This window comes from Myxocyprinus asiaticus, chromosome 41 (assembly GCF_019703515.2).
Source record: "Myxocyprinus asiaticus isolate MX2 ecotype Aquarium Trade chromosome 41, UBuf_Myxa_2, whole genome shotgun sequence".
Classification (NCBI taxonomy): Eukaryota; Metazoa; Chordata; class Actinopteri; order Cypriniformes; family Catostomidae; genus Myxocyprinus; species Myxocyprinus asiaticus.
Genome location: NC_059384.1, coordinates 24,831,615 through 24,852,477, shown reverse-complemented (window position 1 = coordinate 24,852,477; position 20,863 = coordinate 24,831,615). Strand labels below are relative to the sequence as shown.

General features: G+C 38.1%; 1 protein-coding gene across 1 annotated transcript in view; it reads right to left on the bottom strand.

Moving 5' to 3' along the window:
- Nucleotides 1–20,863, bottom strand: part of tgfbr1b (transforming growth factor, beta receptor 1 b) — an 88,346-nt gene that overhangs the window by 33,276 nt on the left and 34,207 nt on the right. The window contains exon 2 of the mRNA XM_051682313.1: nucleotides 3,775–4,020. Coding sequence (XP_051538273.1) covers nucleotides 3,775–4,020 — 246 coding nt within the window. The remainder of the gene's footprint in view (nucleotides 1–3,774; nucleotides 4,021–20,863) is intronic.

Below are 20,863 nucleotides of genomic sequence, written 5' to 3'. Positions count from 1 at the left end.
TGAGAAATTACTTCATTAAACTTTGACTCGTCATTTTCTTATATTCCCATTTGAACATACATAAACTACAGATTTTGTTTTAGCATTATTAAATAAAGCCATAAGCAAGGAGAGGGTGAGTGTCAGTGATTTTGCCATGGATAAGGCGTCTTCTAAGGAACAATGCCAATCAGTAAATCCTCCCTAACCTATGGTAAAATCACTGCAACACATGGCCATGTGTGGTTTATTGTTTAATTTAATAAAACTTAAAAAATGGCTCATCCAATCAGTTTTAGACCCAGAACTATCAGTTTCATAATGTTATTTAATGACTAATTAAAAGCAATCATTATTAAAAGTTACAGATTTCCTTTAATGATTTGTACAGGTTTTGATGGAGGCTCCTTGTAGAGTAAGCAAGACCAGATTGCACAAGAAAAAAAGGACATATAATTTTTTATAATTTATTATTTACTGTATTAGTAGTACGGTGTCTTTGAAAACTTTAGAAATCAGAAATTCAATCCCTAGCCAAATAAATGAAAGGTAGCTGATGCCATTTACTTTATTTGTTCTATCAGAAGGATCTATTATCTTCAAGATTGTTTCAGAACAAAATGCTATAGTATAAATGCTGCATGGTTTGATATTTTGTTATCTAAAGCAATGAAATTCATACATCAAGTGAGACAAAAGTGTCAATTTTATTAATTAGTAGCAGATAACTCCCAGATATAAGGCATCTGCCTCTGAATGCTTGCAAACATTAAGTTTGTCAGAGCATTTTGTCTGCATGCTCTAAACCCCAAGTAATTTACTTTATTTAATCGAAGAGCAACAGTGGCTTCAACTTCTGTTCTCTGTTCTATTTCACAACAATTTCACCAGAAATGAAGATTTTCTTCTCTTAAACACATGGGATGGAAACACTGCTTTATTTTCAAATAGTTTTTTCCGATGTGCCACATTACATTTGCAACTCATATGGATACTAACTATTGACTGTTATGGTAGACCTGATTAGCATGTCTGTGTATGTGGGAGACAGTTAAGAAAAATACAAAAAGCTTCTTGATACTGACTAGGTGATCATATATTACATTTGCAACTCATATGGATACTAGCTATTGACTGTTTTGGTAGACCTGATTAGCAAGTCTGTGTATGTGGGAAACAATTAAGAAAAAAACAAAAAGCTTCTTTGTACTGACTAGGTGACCTTTCATAAAAAAGTTTAGAAGCTCATTAAGTCTAAATGGTCTATTCCGAAAGTAACAGGGAATTACCTTGCATAAAATAGATGCTTTTGTTTCCAATAACTTTGAGAAAATGGGTCTTTTTTCTAATAGTGCGTTACATTAGAATTTGGGTGGATGATAATGCCACCTGAGCCACTAAATGGTATAGTGAGAAGGAACAATGGGTCTTTATAATCCATGTGGGAAAAAAAGGTTTAACAAAGTAATGCCAGACGATGTGTGTCTGGTTTTGTGTAAACAAACAAGTCAAGCTCAATTCTGCATGCCAATGTAGTTACATTGACATTACTCCTTTTTAAAATAAAGAAGTTCCCACAGATGACTGTCTAGACTTCAGACAGATATTCCATTGAAGGGACATCACAAGCTCATGTGATTCATCTCATGAGGACATCGATAACTTCCTTGGAAAAGTAAGTGTTACCAGCTAGCAAAAGGAAGGCAGAGGACAGTTTGACAGAGCTGCAATAACATGCTGATCCCTACAAGCTGAATAAGCCAACTAACAGCACAGGTTGGACCAGCTGTTCCAAATGACATTCCTTTGTTAACATGGAAGTCTGTGGCTGAGGATTGAAGTGTCTTCATCTGAAATTCCTCTAGAGAAAACAATCATCTAAAACAGGCACCGTAGCATGAATCATGAAGAAGTTAAGAAAAAAACAACGATTTTTTCTGACCAAATTTATAAATTGAACATAACAGTTTTACCAAGCTCATGTTTGCCAGTTGTCCATGATTTTAATTCTTTAAATGTTATCTGAATGAAAATGTCCAACTCAGTCTGCCAAAGAATTCCTTTATTTTAAGCACACCCTCTGGACTACAGCAATAGTTTCCTTCTATGAACTATTTTTTCTGTTTCTAAAATGTGGGCTGAGGATTTGCTGTAGAGCCATTTATGAGCAGCAACCAGAACGTGAGGCTTTTTTCCACACCATCAAGACAATAACTTAATAACAGACTCCTGGAGGCATTCACATTTGATTGCTGAATGGAGTGATTGTATTTTTGTGTTCATGTTTAAAGCTATGCGTGACTGGCAACATTTTCCAGTAACTTATATACACAGTCATTTGGAAGATGTACATTCCAAGAAAACAATAAAAGTATTATTATTGTTATTAGCAAGCCTGACTAAACGTTACTCAGCATTGATTCAGCAGACCTTTAAAAGACTGATCTGCAAAAAAGATAAATTCACCCCTAAAAGTAGGGCTGAATCAAAGCAAAAGTTGTCACGTTCCACTTGTCCTACTGTGTCTACATTAGTAGTGGACATAAATGCAACTTTTTCTGTGTGTAAAAATACATGTGAATTAATTTAAGCAATTCTGTGGATGTCTTATCTGCTACTAATTAATAAAATTGACACTTTTGTCTCACTTGATGTATGAATTTCATTGCTTTAGATAACAAAATATCAAACCATGCAGCATTTATACTATAGACTTTTTTGGGGCCACTCTATCTGGGTAATTGACATGAAATATTTTTAGAAAATTGACATGTCCTGCAGTGTGACATGCTATAACCAATCGAAAACTACTTTAAACAGCATTGTGCTGTTTAAATGATTTTATAATCATTTTAAATGGAGCTTTAATCACCTCATATTAATTGCAAGACTGCATGGAATATTTGCACTTTTTAAAATTTTCACACAGCAGGACCATGTCCCAGGGGTTGATTTTTTATTAAAACTAACAGATTTCAACTTTTTTGCTTTGTAATATGGTGGTTACATTAAAACGAACTTGGAAACTTTTTTACCAAGCCATTTATTTATTTTTTTTGGAATATCTTATGTTATGATTTTATTGTTTTAGCCTTGTCCCATACCCAAACATTCAATATTAAACTACGAAAATAAATAATAAAAATAAAATGTAAATTTAATAAAAAAAAAAAAAAAAAAGAGAAAGAAAAAAAAATTTTGTGAAATAAACAAACCATTTTAATATTTATTGTGTGAAAATTATTTCTAACAAACTTTCAAAAAATACGCTGTCACACAGTTCAGGCGTCATTTCCACCACACCAGACAATTTCGCCCCTACTAAAGTTTTTTCGAAAGTTAGTGTACTTGTTATACTATGTTCACAAAAGTGAAGATCATGCTTGAGATGAAATATGAGATGTGATTTTAGAAAAGAAAAAAAACCTAAGAAAAATCAAGGTAAATATCACTTATGAGCAGAATACTGTATTTTTGTTGCGTCATTTCCAACAAAGCTGTAATTTTGTCAAAAACTGTAAAATGAAAAACGTCATTTCCATCACTGTCATTTCCACCACATAATTCTGTTAAACATAATACATAATTTGAGATGTGCTGAAAATGGCACTGCGATGGGATTTTTTATGACTTTCAGAAATGTTTACATTTTGAAAAATGCTTTAACAAGGTTTGACTGTCTAGAAGTCTACAGTTACGTTATGTTTCAACTACCAATCTGCTATTTTTCTTTTTAAATATTGGTTACAGCTATTGTTTGACCACTGATTTGCATGTCAATCTACTGAGTCTTACCTGGGAATGTTGTGAGGTCAGGGTTCTTGTTGCACCAGTCCGTGTCACAGCACATGGGGTAAATCCCTGTGTTGTCCTTGGTGGAGGGTGCACAGACGAAGGGCCGGTCACGTGGTATCAGCTCAATCTCACTTATGCAAAAACTCTGTTGCGTGGTGACGCTGCCTGATTTTGTGATGGAAACGTAGCACAGACCGTCTGTGGCACAGGTGTGGTTTGGGCATCGGTGACAGTAGCATTGTAAGGCTGGAAAAAAAATCAGAAAAAATAACACGAATGCTTTATAATTAAAAAGACACTTTTTTAATTAGACAAACCTTAACCTTGACCAATAAAACAAAAGATTGACAAAACAAGCTACAGTATGAGAAGAACCACTGACAATAGTCTGTTGTTCAAAATTAAGACAAAAAGTATTGTGACACTTTCTAGTTGTCAAAAGTTAGTGGAACATGTCCAGAGTAAATGTAATGAACTACACCTGTTGTAGTTACTCTGCAAGAACACCTGTGAGAACTGGAGGGGAAGTGACTATCATCCCCTAAAGATTACCCTGAGACCAACTGGTTAAAAGAAACTGAAGAAAACTGAAGTTAGTTCTCAGAAAAGGTCTTGTGTCATTTGTTTGTAGATGCCACTTGGTTTGACAATGAGACATTTTTTAGTATGACTTAAGTATACAAAAATGTCCAAATACTCTTTTGCCTTCCAAATACAAACAGTTTTGGACATTTTAGTCTTTACTCATTAAAGTAGATAGGAGCTGTACTGGTATGCAAATTACCTACATAGAAAATAGCTTCCCGGAGGAGTTACCAAGATTGCTGTTGATTGAACTGACTTGCCTCAAAGGGACTTTGGAAAAACCAATTATGATGTAATATCACAAACAAAGAAAGAAATCAAATGTAGGTAAAGACTAAACTTTCACATTAAGCTTTCCTAATCAGAGTGCAGTCATTTTGCTTTTTGGGTAAAATGTACCATTTCACAAAAGAGAATTCCTCAACCTGGCATCAACAGATTGCCATTAGCATTTCTGCTGTCTGAGTTCAGTTGTACCATACTGACCGCCTGTCTCCCTCATCAACAAACATATGATGGCCGCCATCCAAAAACAGCCCACCATCTGTACCTACTGGGTGAAAATGCAAAAATGAAGGTCAAGGCAGAGCTTTGCCTACAACCAAAACTATACCATTCTAGACAATACATATATATATACAGTTGAAGTCAGAAGTTTACATACACTTAAGTATGTGAGGATTAAGTCATTAAAACTATTTATAACCACTCCACAGATTTCATTTTAGCAAACTATAGTTTTGGCAAGTCGTTTAGGACATCTACTTTGTGCATGACACAAGTGATTTTTCCAACAATAGTTTACAGACAGATCGTTTCACTTTTAATTGACTACATCACAATTCCAGTGGGTCAGAAGTTTACATACACTAAGTTAACTGTGCCTTTAAGCAGCTTGGAAAAATGTCAAGCCTTTGGGCAATTAGCCAATTAGCTTCTGACAGGCTAACTGCAGTCAAGTGGTAGTGTACCTGTGGATGTATTTTAAGGCCTAACCTCAAACTCAGTGGCTCTTTCCTTGATATAATGGGAAAAATCAAAAGAAATCAGCCAAGACCTTAGCAAAAAATTGTGGACCTCCACAAGTCTGGTTCATCCAGGAAGGTGAGTTCTGACTGTCGTTTATCACCTTTCACCGCTCTGAAGCTCTCACAGTGGAGGGTAATTGTCTTCAAAGGAAATAATTCATAAGGGTGTCTGGGGTGATCATTTCTGAACAGGACACACCAATGCTGGAGCTAGATGCGAGGATGAGTGGCTGAAGTTTATTTTATTTATCAGCTGGAGGTTTCCTGGGATGTACAGTTCTAGTAGATTTACTCCAATTATTATGCTTGGTGTATTGTGATTCATAACATGTATATATCATATTTTATACCTTTGTTTTTCATTCATCTGTATTGCACAGCGGCTCCCACCTCGTCATAAACAAAGACTGCGATTTACTGTGTGCGTTTGTGGGCAGGTAATGTAGTAATGTTGACATAGATCATCGTTCAGTTTTCAAATATTTGGAAAAGCTGGCCGATACTGAGATTACCTCTAAAGTTTCCCCTGTAAGAGTGCTCTAGCTTGATCAGCATGATAGAAAGCGGTGTGTGTCAGTGTGTGGCTACAAACCAAAACCTATTGGCTAGTTTTAAAAATGGGGCGAGTAGTTTGACATGTCCCGCCCCCACTTCCTGTTTCAGTAGGAAATACATTAAAACAGTAACTCCAACCTTGCTTGTCAAGGCACTTCAGGGCGACTTTAAGGGAAACCGAAAGGGATTATGACGTTTTACTTATAAACCCCTTAAATAACACTTAATGGTTATTTTCTGCAACTTTAGGGCATTCTTAAGGGAAAATGACACTTAATGTGCTTTATGCAACCGGGCCCAAGTATTTTAAAAGTTCATATCTGTAACGTTGTTTCTGCGACAGCCCCAGACCTCCGACACTTGGTGTATACAACAGCATCCGAATTCGCTCACTCATTTCGTTCACTCGCTGCTGAGACGCAGTGCATTCACTGCCATTCACTATATAGGAAATAGTGAATGTGTGAATGATTTTGGACACATAGTGATCGATTTTGATTGCATACAAATTAATTAGCATCAATATTTTATTGAAATTAGACATTTTTGGTTACATGATAACATAAAAATAGAGGATCAGTTGGTTTTTTCCCCTATTTACCCCCTATTTCTGATGTTTTGGATCAAATGGTTGAGTCCATTTTCATCAGTGGGCCCTCATGTTAAGCTCGTTTGAGATGCCAAACGCCTCTCCTTGAAAGTAGACGAGTGCAGGCTGGTGCAGTCTGGGGAGGAGTGAAATAAGAGCTGTCAAGTCGGACAGTTCTCACTTCTTGTAATGGATCACCAGCTACGAGATCAAAGGTAGATATCATGTGATTCACGTTCAAGTGCTTTGTGGATGCAATTTAAATTCTGTTGCTTTAAATGAAAATAGATATGATGAACAAAACACTCAATGTACCTGTTATTTAATTACCCCATAACATACATTTTTAGTTTAATAAATACACGTATTTTAGATATTTCAGAAATATGATACCAATCACATATCCCATACAGTTAGAATGTTGGGAATATTCACATATCATTTATACACATAAAAACATGATATTAGAGATAAAAAAAAATAAAACATTTTAAAAGAGAAAAAAAAATCAAGGTTGTTTAAGCCAATGAGCATTAAGCTGTCGGCAGCAAGTCATTTCCCATCATGCTTGCAGTTCGTGCAACTCGGAAAAAGCAACTGTACCGCCTGCCTGCTACAACTGTGGCCGCCTTGCTCTCGCAGGAGTATTTTTGACATACGTGGTCATGATATCACAGCAAGTCGGACAGATTTCTAACCGGCATGCACCTGTTGGTGATCACCGGTGATCGGTTCTGCGCAGAACTTCCTCATCTCAAAGGAGCCTAACGAAATGCATGCTGTTTTTTCTTCAAATGAGCCTAATGAAATGCATGCTGTTGTTTTCTTCAATCACTGGATTGGATCATAAGCAGAGAACATGAAACTTAAGTAGCCTACTGTCGTTCACATGTCGCATATATAAAAAATGCACTCTTAACATTTTAAAATATATTTTTCATTGTAATGTTCTAATTGCAAAATACTGCAGAAGATGAAAGTTGAGTTTTTAAGCTTTAATTTGATACCAAGTATGTGAACATTGATGAAATTTTTGATATAAAACAAAGCATTTGTTTTTTAGCCACACTCAAATGGTCCAACTGTTGGCCAGTGACAGTTAACAGGTTTAAAACTGCCGTGTATGACGGCCTCTGTAGCACCCCCATTTTCACCAACAGTCACCAAAATTGGTACATATATAGTTCTCATCAAGCCGGACAACTTTCATAAATATAGTCATTAGGTCCGCCCAACAGGGAGTCGGCCATTTTGGATTTTTTGAATATTGCAGTCTCTGAACTTTTAAATACTCCTCCTAGGGGATTTATGAGACTGTCACCACATTTAGACAACATTATGCCAAGACACTGAAGATGCTAAATTGTGAACAGATTTTCAATGTATCGTACGCTGTTGCCATGGCGAGGCATTAAATTAATGGTGAAAATGGGAAACAGAAAGTGTCTCATATCTTCTGTGTGCAATGTGTGATTTAAATCAAAATTGAGATATGTGTGTTCAGTCTTAGGGGCTAATCACATGGATGTGACTATTTTGGGACACGGTCATAGCGCCACCACCTGGCAGCAGGAAGTGTGGCTCTTACAACAGACTTTAAAATAGTCCTCTTGTATTTATCAAATTGCTTCAAAATTGTTTAGAATGTCAAATGCCAAATGCATGTGTCCACCTTGCATTGTTTTCTGAAAGCCACCGGTGGAAATGGACCCATGGTGCTTGGGCCCATCATCACTGCTTGCAGCTATATTTTCCTTTTAAATCTGCATGTAAGTTTAAACTTTTGTTCGGCGCAGCGGTTGATTGACAAGTGAGAGGTGGTGCTTTGCTACCATCCGGGAAACATCAGGATGGCGTTTACACCTCAAATGCAATGTGGTCACATGCGTTTTTGACTACCTCTGTCCTACGTTTTGCACCCCATTTACAACTATATTTAGCACTGACCATCTGCGATCGGATCATCCGAAACACGTCTTCATACCAGCTGTAAACCGGGTCTTAAATTAAAAATTGTGACCCATTTTACATAGCAAAAATCCATCAAATCCAACAACAATGTACAATGTACTCCAGGTAAATTTGTGACATTTTTGAAAATAATATGAATCATTCCCAAAGTAATCACATTGAACTGAATTCTGACCAATCTTAAGATTTTATGGCAAAATCACTTGATTAAATAATTTAATTGAAATTGAATTTTATAATTGTCACAGCAAATATTTACACCCCTATTAAAAAGGTAGTTAAGTATGTTGTTGGATAGGCTAAATGTTGGGCCACTTCAATGCAACACACTCCAAAGCTTTTCATAAATAGTCCAATTACAGCATAATTACAGTCTAGCAAAGTGCAACAAACAAATTTTACATAAAAAATAAATCTGCACTTTTTTGTGATAGACCTTACCAAAAGAATAAACTTTTTCAATGCAATACAAATATGAATGCATGTTTTTTAACTAATTTCTTTGCACATCAGCTTTATAAACAAATGAGGTAAGCTTTAAAAACTATGCACCCGCTGAACTTGTTTTCGCCTCAGTCTGGCGCAGTAATTATACTGGCATGAGAACACGGCATAGACAAGGTGAAGACAGGTTACTCTTAACAGACACATTCAACCACTGTCTGTGACTAAACTGCACACAAACTGTGTGATTTGTATAGATGAGGTTCAAGCAAGGTGCTGATGTTGCTGATAAGTATTTCAGTCCTATTCTGTCAGACCAAACCAGACTGATAAAATATTAAATAAAATCAACTCGTTTTTCATGGTGCCGTATGCTGAAACTGAGCAGTATGTGTTCACAAGGGATCACACTTGCACAACCGTGAGACGCCAGAAATATCAGCTCATTGACTCTCTGACAAGGTCACTTCGAAAGAAACGTTTTTTACAGCTATGTAAAAGCTATAATTTGACACTTTATTTTTGTGGGAAAATGATAATATACAGTTCCGTAAACTGCCTCAAAACATTCTCACATTGACCCCAGACCCTGGGACATTCTTATTGTCAAACAGTCAAAAAATGGGGGGAAAAGAGGGTAAAATGTGCGGGAAGGGGATAAATGCGAGAGACGGGAAGAGGGAAATTAAGGAGATATGACAGAGAAGAGATGGGGTATGATTGAGCAAACTCAAAACCACAAGCAACAATAAAGTCAGCAATGGCATTTCTGAAGGTCTAGACAGCCCCAGGGCACCAAACACGTCAAAGACTTTCAATATGATTTGCCCTTGAGGAATTGAGATGGGGGGGGGGGGTTCATATAAGCGTTTCAGTTTTCAGTAAAGAGGAAAATACAAAAGGACATCTTGCAACCAGCAGTCTAGTCTGTGGTCTATGCAGAACACAAAGGAGGTACAGGCCAGATATTTTTGTGTTTCATAGAAGACGGGTTTGGAACATTTTCATTTTAGGTAATCTATGCCTTTAACTGTGCACCTGACTCTGAGTCCATTAAAAAAATATATTTATAAGGTGACCCAAACAAACATGCATTCCACAAGAAAGGGCGGAAGAGAGGTCTTGCCTAGAGTCAGTGAACATTTCCTGAATGATGTTTAGATTAATAAAACTTGACAGTGACACAGGTTAGTTGCACAGAAGCAGAGAAAAGGATTTTCAGACCTGAGATTGAAATTTAAGAAGGCTGAACTCACAGGGACCTTCAAGGACTGAATAGGGATTGTTAGGATGCAAGTTGGCCTGACAGTGGTATCAAAAACAGGGCTCACTAGATTTGAGATTAATAAAGAAACAACCCTGACGGAAAAGTGAAAACCCCAAATATTTTTTTTTTCTTCTTTTTTTTTTTTCACAACAACTGCTGCCAGGTCATGAAGGCAAAGGAAACAAGAGGAATCAAAACAAAAAATGGTAGCAGATTATTCTCAAGCAAGTAGTTTTAAAATTGGGTGTTGCAGAAACCGATGGACCAGGGGTTGGATCAGCAAACTAAGGCACCAGTGGTGGCACGTGGAGGGGTATCACTGGCACGCGAGCAACAGCGAGAGAGGAGTATACAGTATGTTTTATTTATATGAAGTCCCTCATACCTGCATACCAATCTACTTCTTGATGTTATCCTTCCTCATAATTGTGTTTTATGTAGATATAATTGGAAGCTAAACACTATTTAAGTGTGACGAGACAGCAGTACACACCAGACGAGCACCACTTGTGCAAGCCATTCGCGCATCACGAGCCAGCGCCGCAGACCAATAGATAATATTCACAGCAGCAAAAATGTTTGGGTGGGAATGATAACGAGACTGTGAGGCATAGACATACAGTCTTTTCAATGGGTTGTACAGTTGTTTGAAGTGTTTTTGGATCGTGACGAAACAATGAAAAAATATCTTCCCAACAACTTCAGTAGACAAAAAAACTCCAGACACTATGAGTTGTGGAAAATTAGATGTGATGTAGGAGCTTTTTAATAACTTTATACAGTGCATGTAATTAACCCTTTAAGCTCGGGATGCGCCCCCCTCCCCAAGAAAAAAAAAATTAGCGTCAAAATATTAACAACTACAGTCTTGACCAGCACAAAATGGGTATCGTTTGAAAGCTTAGAAGCTCTAATTTCCAATGCATGTAAAAATAATGACCAAAACTGAACAAGTGCTTTGAAATTTGCAGACAAATCAGAAGTTACATTTTGATAATTTAGAAAACAAAATTTGCACTGTACATATTTTTGCAATCAGAAAAACATCAAACTGTTCAAATAGCCTTGTGTCATATGTTGTTGGAAAGCTCTCAAAGAGTAGAATACAACTGTCATATTTGTTTTACTCACAGACACAAAATATAGCGAGTAATACCAAAGTATATTTTTAACAATTATGCTGGTGTTGCTTATATGCCGCGTTTTCGCTTATAACTTCACGAAACCGCGGCATATAAGCTTCACTTCATATAAGCTTCACTTCATATACCATTATTTAGAGGAGGTAATTATCTTTCAAATGAGCTCACACACAAGGTGATCTGATGCACAGATCATTAGACAGTCCACACAAAGCACAGTTTTACATATGGCCACCAGGAGATGGCGCCATGTAAATGATACCAACTCAATGATGCTAACTCATTGAGTCAAAAGGCACCCATTCTGTGAAATCTCATTACTAAAATCATGTCTCCATGCTATGCATACCTTTAGTCATTGTGTTTGCATGTGCAAATCGTTTTTTATGTACAATTATTATGTTTTATTTGTTTGGAGAGGCTTTTGGACACATGGAGACGTTTTTGGACACTATGATCAATAATTTTTGAAACACTATAACTTTTGATTGCTTTGTCATATCAACACAACATTTTTCTCATGTCTGCTTTGCTGCTTGTTTGAGTGGATAACAGCCCCATTTTAGTGTCTTTTGTGTTTTCCTACTGATGTTAATAAGAAGCAACTGCTATCAAAGCTTGATTTTCAACCCATTACACACGCTCCTTAAACCACAATGACGATAACTTTCAAAACTTCATTATTAAGGGAAAAGAGCAAACACTGTCAAATAAATCTAATACCTGGTAAATATTCCTAATCTAATGTATAGTATAATTTAATATTTACTTTAATAATAATAATAATAATAATATTTAAAGGGGTCATTAAGTGCTATTTATGTAAATAATTGTATTATCTCCCCTGAGGTCCAATGACAATGTTACAAAAGTTTTTTTTTGCATCAAAACAGTCACAATTTAATATATGATATATGTATTTGTCCCCTCTGTCTGAAACGCTCAGTTTTGGCCCAAGAGCCTCCTTAAAACTTCAACTTAAACACCCAGTGTTATGATTGGCATGCAGCCCCTCAAATTCAGCAAACTCAATAGGAAGAGAATGAACAAGCCTCTCAACATTATAAAACTAAATTGCAGGGTTTACACACAATGCACATCTGACACATTGCATCTGAATATATTCAACTGTTCATCTCAATCACAACCGTTAACACTCAGCACCATAAACTATCAGTCATTACATTTGAAACACATCAAAACGGTCAAAGACGTCCATCTCAGTACGTTTACATACACCAATAATTAAAAATAGTGCAGATGTGCAGAAGAATGAGTACAAGACACGCTGGTGCTCAAAACAACAAGAGGCAGCAGTTGAATTAAATAGAACTGCGTCTCCCTTTCAGAGTTGTAACTTGACACCGCGTCTTTTAAAAGCATCGAGACACATGGCAGTGGTCAAAGAGTCTGCTTAGTTCATATATATATATTTTTTATATACGAAATAATTCAAAATAGTCCAGATGGGTCCCTCTTTGGTGTTAGGAATAGTAAGCCACATAAGGCCCGGTCTCTTGACTTGACCTGCGCGCCAGTGGGTGTGGCCAAAGGTGCGATGATGCATGTTGTGGGATGTGTAAATAAAAAGTAGTCATGTTTTGTGATGTCATGAACAGGGACATTTCAGCAGGGTGGCAACTATAAATGCTCTTTTTAGACTGGGGAGGAAGTTTTGAGTTCTGAAATTTACAGTAGTTTTTATAGTACAGTTACATCTTATGTCTAAATATCATTTGAAAGTTAGATTTCCATTTCATGACTCCTTTAAAAAATATATCAAGCAAGAGTCTTGTAATTACTGAATAGAAGTTTTCAATGTTTTCACTTATAATGTGATGTTTTCTTGTGCAGTACTTCATTTAATTAAAAACTAGAGCTGTCAGAAATAACGCGTTAACGCATGTGATTACATTTAAAGGTGTAAAGTATTTTTTTCTTAATCGCGATTAACACATTTACTGTTAATACAGCACATAACCCAGCATAAACACTGGTTTGAAGGGCAGAACCTTTGTGATGTGTCTGCCTGGTTCATGAATGCAGCTTCACAATTGCTTTAGAAAAGCGGATAGCCACAGTCTACAGGTAGATTAATATTGTGGAGGATGAGAGTTTAAGAGATTTAAAGCCCATTGCAATGAAAATGGGGAGACTAGTTCTTTCAATTAGTCAATCTCCCACTTAGACTTTAGGAAACGTTTAATGTTACTTGAATTGGTTCTATTTTAGTCCATTTCTATCTTTATACTGTGGAAGGCTTTATTGGAAAGCACATTTCTATATTCCACTTTATTCACCGAGCTGGCTGGTCACATTACATGTCAGTCATCTAAGCAGTCTTTATGCAGATAGACAAAAGTTTGGCTAGGCAAGGTATTGTCTTGTTTCAGAACTGTGCCTGAACAGCACCCATAGAAAGGGACCTTTACTAATGGCTTTACTCGAGCACTGTGCATTCTGTTATGCAATTCCCCTTCAGTGCCTGGAGGGCAAGAGCTTGTTCACAGCTGACTGAGCAGTACACACCAGTTTGATGAGGAGAGATGCTTGCCTGCCTACCTCTTCTCTTCTTAAGTCTCTCTTTCCTCCTTATCCTCTTTCTAACTTTCCTTTTCCCAGGCCCTTGCATTCTCCTCGCATCTTTCTTTCTCTCTACTTCACATTTCATCATCTGGAACAGCATTGGTTTCAAGTGCATGTAAGAATCTGGAACATGTTCGGTCCCATGTTCACTGTTGTGAGTGTTTCATGGCTTCCACCAACAGTCATGTAAGATTACCAAGAAATAAGGCCATAATATCCAGACTAGGCACACGCAAAACTACAAATGTTTAAAAGAGACTTGTCGGTGGGTTGCCTGAACAACTAGCAGACTAATCTGTATTGAGGAAGCTCTGTATAATTAAGCTGGTTTCGGGTTCACCTGACCCCAATCAGACACATTTCTAAAAGGGTATTTACATAACACAGGTTAAGGGCCATTAGTTTTTTTTTTTTTTTTTTTTGTGATTTTTCCCCTTTTTCTCCCAATTTGGAATGCCCGATTCCCAATGTGCTTTTAAGTCCTCATGGTTGCGTAGTGATTCGCCTCAGTCCGGGTGGTGGAGGACGAATCTCAGTTGCCTCTGCGTCTGAGACCATCAACCCATGTATCTTATCATGTGGCTTGTTGAGTGCGTTGCCACGGAGACATAGCGCGTGTGGAGGCTTCACGCCACCCACCGCGGCAACCACGCTCAACTCATCACGTGCCCCACTGAGAGTGAACCACATTATAGCGACCATGAGGAGTTTACCCCATGTGACTCTACCCTCCCTAGCAACCGGGCCAATTTGGTTGCTTAGGAGACCTGTCTGGAGTCACTCAGCACACCCTGGGATTCGAACTAGCAAGGTAGCGAACTCCAGGGGTGGCAGCTGGTGTATTTTACCACTGAGCTACCCAGGCCCCCCCAAGGGCTGTTAGTTTAGAAAAACTTTTAAGTTGGACTACTTTTTTTACTTCACACGATTAGTAGATTAATCAATCTTAAGGAAGCAAGATGCAAGATGCAACACAACAACCAAAGAAGTTCATTTAAATTTGTATGACTGTGCTTTAAAGGGGATACATTTAAAGACAATTTTCAGTAGGGATGTGCTGAACAACCAATTTCCCTGACGTTTAAATGCAAATTCTGAAGTCGAACTTTCATGAAAAGTTGCACATATTTCATGACATGCAGTCGTGCATTAACCATTGATCTAATATGACAGCTGTTTGGTAAAGAACGTTACCCAATAACAGTTACTATGTAAAAAAAAAAAGTAGCCATAGGATAGAAAAAATAGGCCTGTGATGTAGCCTACAATAAACCTAATGTATTTTAAACGTGACTTGCACACAGAATAAAAAATAATTGAACCCATTAAGCAGTCGGCACCTCACTGGAAAAAAAAAGTAATTTTCTAGGCTACTTACTCCAAAAGCATTTTTTTTTTTTTTGATGAGCAAAATTAACACGTTGACTCACCTGAGGTGGCTTTCCTGTGCTTGAAAAAGCCTGCACATCAGAAAAATAACGTACAATCAAGCACAGATGTAAATAAGACTCAAATGTGAAAACATCCATAGGGACTTTCAAACGTTTGGAAATCCGATTATCGCACCACCACCAAAGTGATTTCATAACTACTTTGCTGAGTTTGCTTGTCTAGCGAGAGGACATTTTGAGAGGGAAAAAGCACGTGCAGCCTGAGGTGAAATGTAACTTTGCATCTGCTCCAGATATCCTCTTTTTAAAATAATATTTGTATTAATTCTATTTAAAATATGTAACATTAATATGACAGTAATTTAAGCGCAACCTCTATAAAAATAAAAGCCAGACATAATTGTGTAAAAATGATGATCAGTTTAATGGGGGGAAATACTGACTGACTAGTAATTCCAGTGTCGGATAGCAGCATCAGAACCGTTTAGTCGACTAGTCTCGCACATCCCTACTTTTCAGAGAGGGTTTTACTGTGCATAATAATGCACAGCAAACTGTCAACATGCTAATTAAATAACTTAGACTAGATAATCTATATAAACTAGTCCTCATTAATCGAATAGTTGACCATTGGGATCAATCCCTAATAGGGCCATAAAGCTGTCCAGCAAGCTGAACAAATATTCTCAAAGAATATAAAGAACTTTTTTTTTCCAACAGGTGAAATAATGTGATGCTGACTAACCGTCTCATTACAGCTTTGATGATAAAAACCAAACTAGTAGCCAAAGATAAGGTTACAACCATGAGGCCAGAAGAATTCCAATAATGTTATCCTACAGAGAGCTCAGTAAAACCCCTAAGCACATCCTATTTCAGTCTGCATGCAATAGCCCAACACAGTCACTCTACTCTAATGCTCAAATTCAATACTACAGCCTTCACAAAATATAGCAGGTATCAGGATACTTCAATAAAATTATTTTGCCACTCAATCTTGACATTTGTGTGGATATCTGGGTCAATGCGGCTCACCGACTGCATGTACACCAAGGTTTATTGGGCAAACGTTCACAAGTTCATAAAGCCTTCAAAGGTTCTTAAATATATCCTTGCAAAAACCAATAACCCCTTGTGTTGCAGTAAATCTCTTGGGAGGACTCAAAAATAAAAGCTCACTGAATAAAAGCTTGCTGCTGGTCTGGTTTAAGGATCCCATAGCCTAGTCAAAATGTTAATTTTGTATGCCCTCAGACAATAAAAAAAAACTAGGGTAAATAAAGGTTGTCACCAGAATCAAAGAGGCTCGGAATCACAGAATGGCAATATTGACGAATCTAAGAAAATGGGAGGTTGACTTGAGCCCCACCCTAATGCAGAGCTGCAACATAAACCCATCGGCTCTACAGCACGATTTCCATGCTTTGAGTCGTAGCTAGGCAACAGTAAAACAATGCATAGCTGTCACCAGTGGTATGGGGCTAATCAGGGGGTTTCTGTTGGATTGCAACCGAGAAGGATGCAGAGAAGGAGAAGCAAACAAAGATGTGGACTGATAAGCAGACAAAAAAAAGTCGATTTCAATGAATGTTTGCATTTGTGACGCAGACAGACAGGATTAACCTATACCAATTTATTTTTTTTATTAAAGAAAACCTTGCAGAAGCTCAGAATTTGTATAATATACAAGGCACCAGGACTCATTTCAGCTCTCAAGCTGCTTGAATTCTATTTCATGTTGCACAAGGCTGTTCAATTCTCTGAATCAGCCTTGAAAAGTGAGAGCAGTTGGAAGCTAGTTATAGAAATATAATGTTTGAAACAGCAGTGAGGTGGGCTTGCTCGAAAGGAAATAGAGATCAAAAAGTGTGCATCCCACTGGCACTGATAGCACTAAATAATCCCTAGGATCTCGCTAGAAGCTAATTGGTATTGGTCATAATTAAGCTTCCTTTGAGTATGTTGACTGTACACTTTAGTTTGCATGCATTTTGTGTAATTGATTTTAAGCTTCTCAATAAATACTATACATTTATATGACATTACTCATCACATCAATTTTATTAGGGATGCACCGTTATGGAATTGCTGGGCCAATACGATAACCGATAACTCACAGCTCATTGTGGCCGATACCGATAAATGGTATTTTAACATTTTTAATCTTTTAACTTGAACTGCTAGCTAATTAATTAAAAGCTTCTCATTTGAAAAATTTGTCAAATAGCAGCAAGTCCAAATTCCAAGCTTTTATATAAGGTTTGGCAGATGTAACATGAACCAGAAATGTGTCTATATTACAGATGAATGCTGATTTAAATGAGAAATAAATGAAAATACATGTGCATTATTGTATGGTGCCCATTTATATGAGTGTTTATGGTAATTCTGATGACTTGCTAACAGAGAGAATAATGAACTTCAAACAGCTGTAACAATGCATTAAACCAAAATAAAGTGATAAACAGCATGTAATGAACATTAAAACAACCAAACACACAATATAAACCCTAAACTCTGTATACAGGTCTTGACATTAAGCATTGTCATATGCTTGTCTTTCGGACAAGTAAATTGGTAATTCATTTGTCTGAGTAAAAAAGTTACTTGTCCGGAGACAAAAACAAAAGGACGTAAGAAAAAAAAAAAAGAAAAGCCTCCATCGTCATCATTTACACCTAATAGGGATTAAGAACACAGTGCAGAAAGATGGTAAATCATTACTCACCCTCAAGCCTGTATGAATTTCTCTCTTAGGGACACAAAATTAGATTTTTGGCACTATTCACTGTCACTGCATCTTTTTTTTTTTTTTTTTCATAAAATACAAGTGAATTGAGACTGAAACTAACATTCTCCCTAACATCTCCTTTTGAGATCCGCGGAAGATACATAAACATAAAGGCGAGTAATGATGACAGAATTTTACAATAAGGTTCCATTCATTAACATTAGATAATGCATTAGCCATCATGAACTAACAATGAACAATATTTTACAGCATGTATCAATCTTGATTAATGTTAGTTTCTAAAAAAAGAATTACAATTGTTCATTGTTTGTTCATAGTGCATTAACTAATGTTAACATATACAACTTTTTATTTGAATATATGAAAATGTATTAATACATTGTATGTTGGAATTAACATTAACCAAGATTAATAAATTATATAAAAGTGTTTATTGTTAGTTCATGTTAACTGATTTAGTTAACTATCATTAACAAATGTAAAGTGTTACCAAATTTTCATTTTTGGGTAAATCATCTCTTTGAGAGTACAAGTCAATTCTCACCAGTTGCATTAAAACCGCTGTTTAATACTGACAAAATCCATTTAAAATGTTAACAGATAAAATTCTGAGAACCTTGCTGCTAAATCAGTTATGTTGTATATTCAAAACAGATATGCAAATTAAAGATAGATAATGTTTTCATTGTGTGTAATTTATTAAAGTTATAGTATTAATATTATTATAGTATATATTGTTATACAGTATGAAAAATGCTAATAAAAACAAAAATGTGTGATTTATTTTTGTTAATTATATTCACGCTTTGCTATATTGAAAGCATTACAGTTATACACTATATGCTGTTTTACCCTGTGAATTTCATTGTTTTTTTGTTTTTTTTATGTACAGTAATTTCAAATCAGATGATTGCAACACACTCCAAAAAAGTTGGGACAGTCGGGTACCACTGTGAAACACCACCATTTCTTCTAATAACACTTATTAAGCATTTAGGCACTGAAGACACAAGTTTAAGTTTAGAAAGTGGAATTTTCCCCCATTCATCCATTATGTAGGTCTTTAGCTGCACAATTGTATGGGGTCTTCATTGCCATATGGTGTGCTTCATAATGCGCCACACATTCTCATTTGGAGACAGATCAGGACTGCAGGCAGGCCAATCTAGCACCAACACTCTCTGCTCACACAGGCATGCACTTGAAATCTGGGCAGTGTGTGGTTTGAAGTTGTCCTGCTGAAAAATGCAGGGACGTCCCTGGGAAAGACAGTGCTGGATGTTCTCACAGATGTGCGAGTTTCCCATGCCATGGGCACTGACACACCCCTGGCCCATACAGACACTGGCTTTTGGACCTGACGCTAATAACATATTGTATGGCCCTTTTCCCCTTTGGCCTGGATAACACGATGGCTTTGTTTAAAAAAAAAAAACAAATTAAATGTGTAAATGTAAATCTGTCACACCTAGGGCTTCAGGTCAACTGGGAAAAGAGCAAGCTCCTCCCGGCTCAGAGCATCTCTTTTCTCGGTTTGGAGTTTGACTCAGTCTCCTTGACGACGCACCATACAAATGAGCGCGCCCAGTCGGTGCTGGCCTGTTTGAAGGCGTTCAAACAGAAAACAGCAGTTCCACCGAACTTTTTCAGAGGCTCCTGGGGCATATGGCGTCCTCGGCGGTGGCCACCCCGCTCGGGTTGATGCATATGAGACCGCTTCAGCACTGGCTCCAGACTCGAGTCCCGAGATGGGCATGGCGCCATGGGACACATCACGTGGCCATCACGCCGGTCTGTCACCGTCTTTTCAGCCCTTGGACCGACCTCTCGTTTCTACGGGCAGGTGTTCCTTTAGAACTGGTCTCCAGGAGCGTCGTGGTCACGACCGACGCCTCCAAGACGGGCTGGGGCGCTGTTTGCAATGGGCACACAGCCGTCGGCCTCTGGAGGGGCCCGCGACTGCATTGGCACATCAACTGCCTCGAGTTGTTGGCAATTCTGCTCGCCCTGCGGAGGTTCCGGCCGTTGATCCAGGGCAAGCACGTGTTGGTTTGAACATACAAGACGGCAACGGTAGCATATGTCAACCGTCAAGGCGGTCTGCACTCTCACTGTATGTCACAACTTGCCCGCCGTCTCCTCCTCTGGAGTCAGCAGCACTTCAAGTCGCTGCGAGCCACTCACATCCTGGGCAACCTCAACACTGCAGTGGACGCACTGTCATGGCAGGTTACCCTCAGGGGAGAGTGGAGACTCCACCCTCAGGTGGTCCAGTTGATTTGGAGTCGATTTGGACGGGCACAGGTGGACCTGTTCGCCTCCCAAGAATCCTCCCACTGCCCGCTCTGGTACGCCCTCACCGAGGCTCCCCTCAGCATAGACGCGCTGGCACACAGCTGGCCCCCTGGCCTACGCAAATATGCCTGCTTGCACAGACCCTGTCAGGGAGTCAGGGAGGACGAGGAGCAGGTCGTCCTGGTAGCACCCTACTGGCCTACCCAGACATGGTTCTCGGACCTCATGCTCCTGCGGTGGTAGACACGATCACTCAGGCTGTGCCCCCTCTACGAGGCACCAGTATGCCTTTAAGCGGCGTCTGTTCGCTAAGTGGTGTTCTTCCCGATGCGGAGACCACCAGAGATGCGCAGTCGGATCAGTGCTTTTCTTCCTGCAGGAGAGGTTGGAAGGGAGGCTGTCCCCTTCCACCTTGAAGGTGTACGTTGCCACCATAGCAGTACACCATGATGCAGTCGACAATAAGTCCTTAGGGAAGCACGAC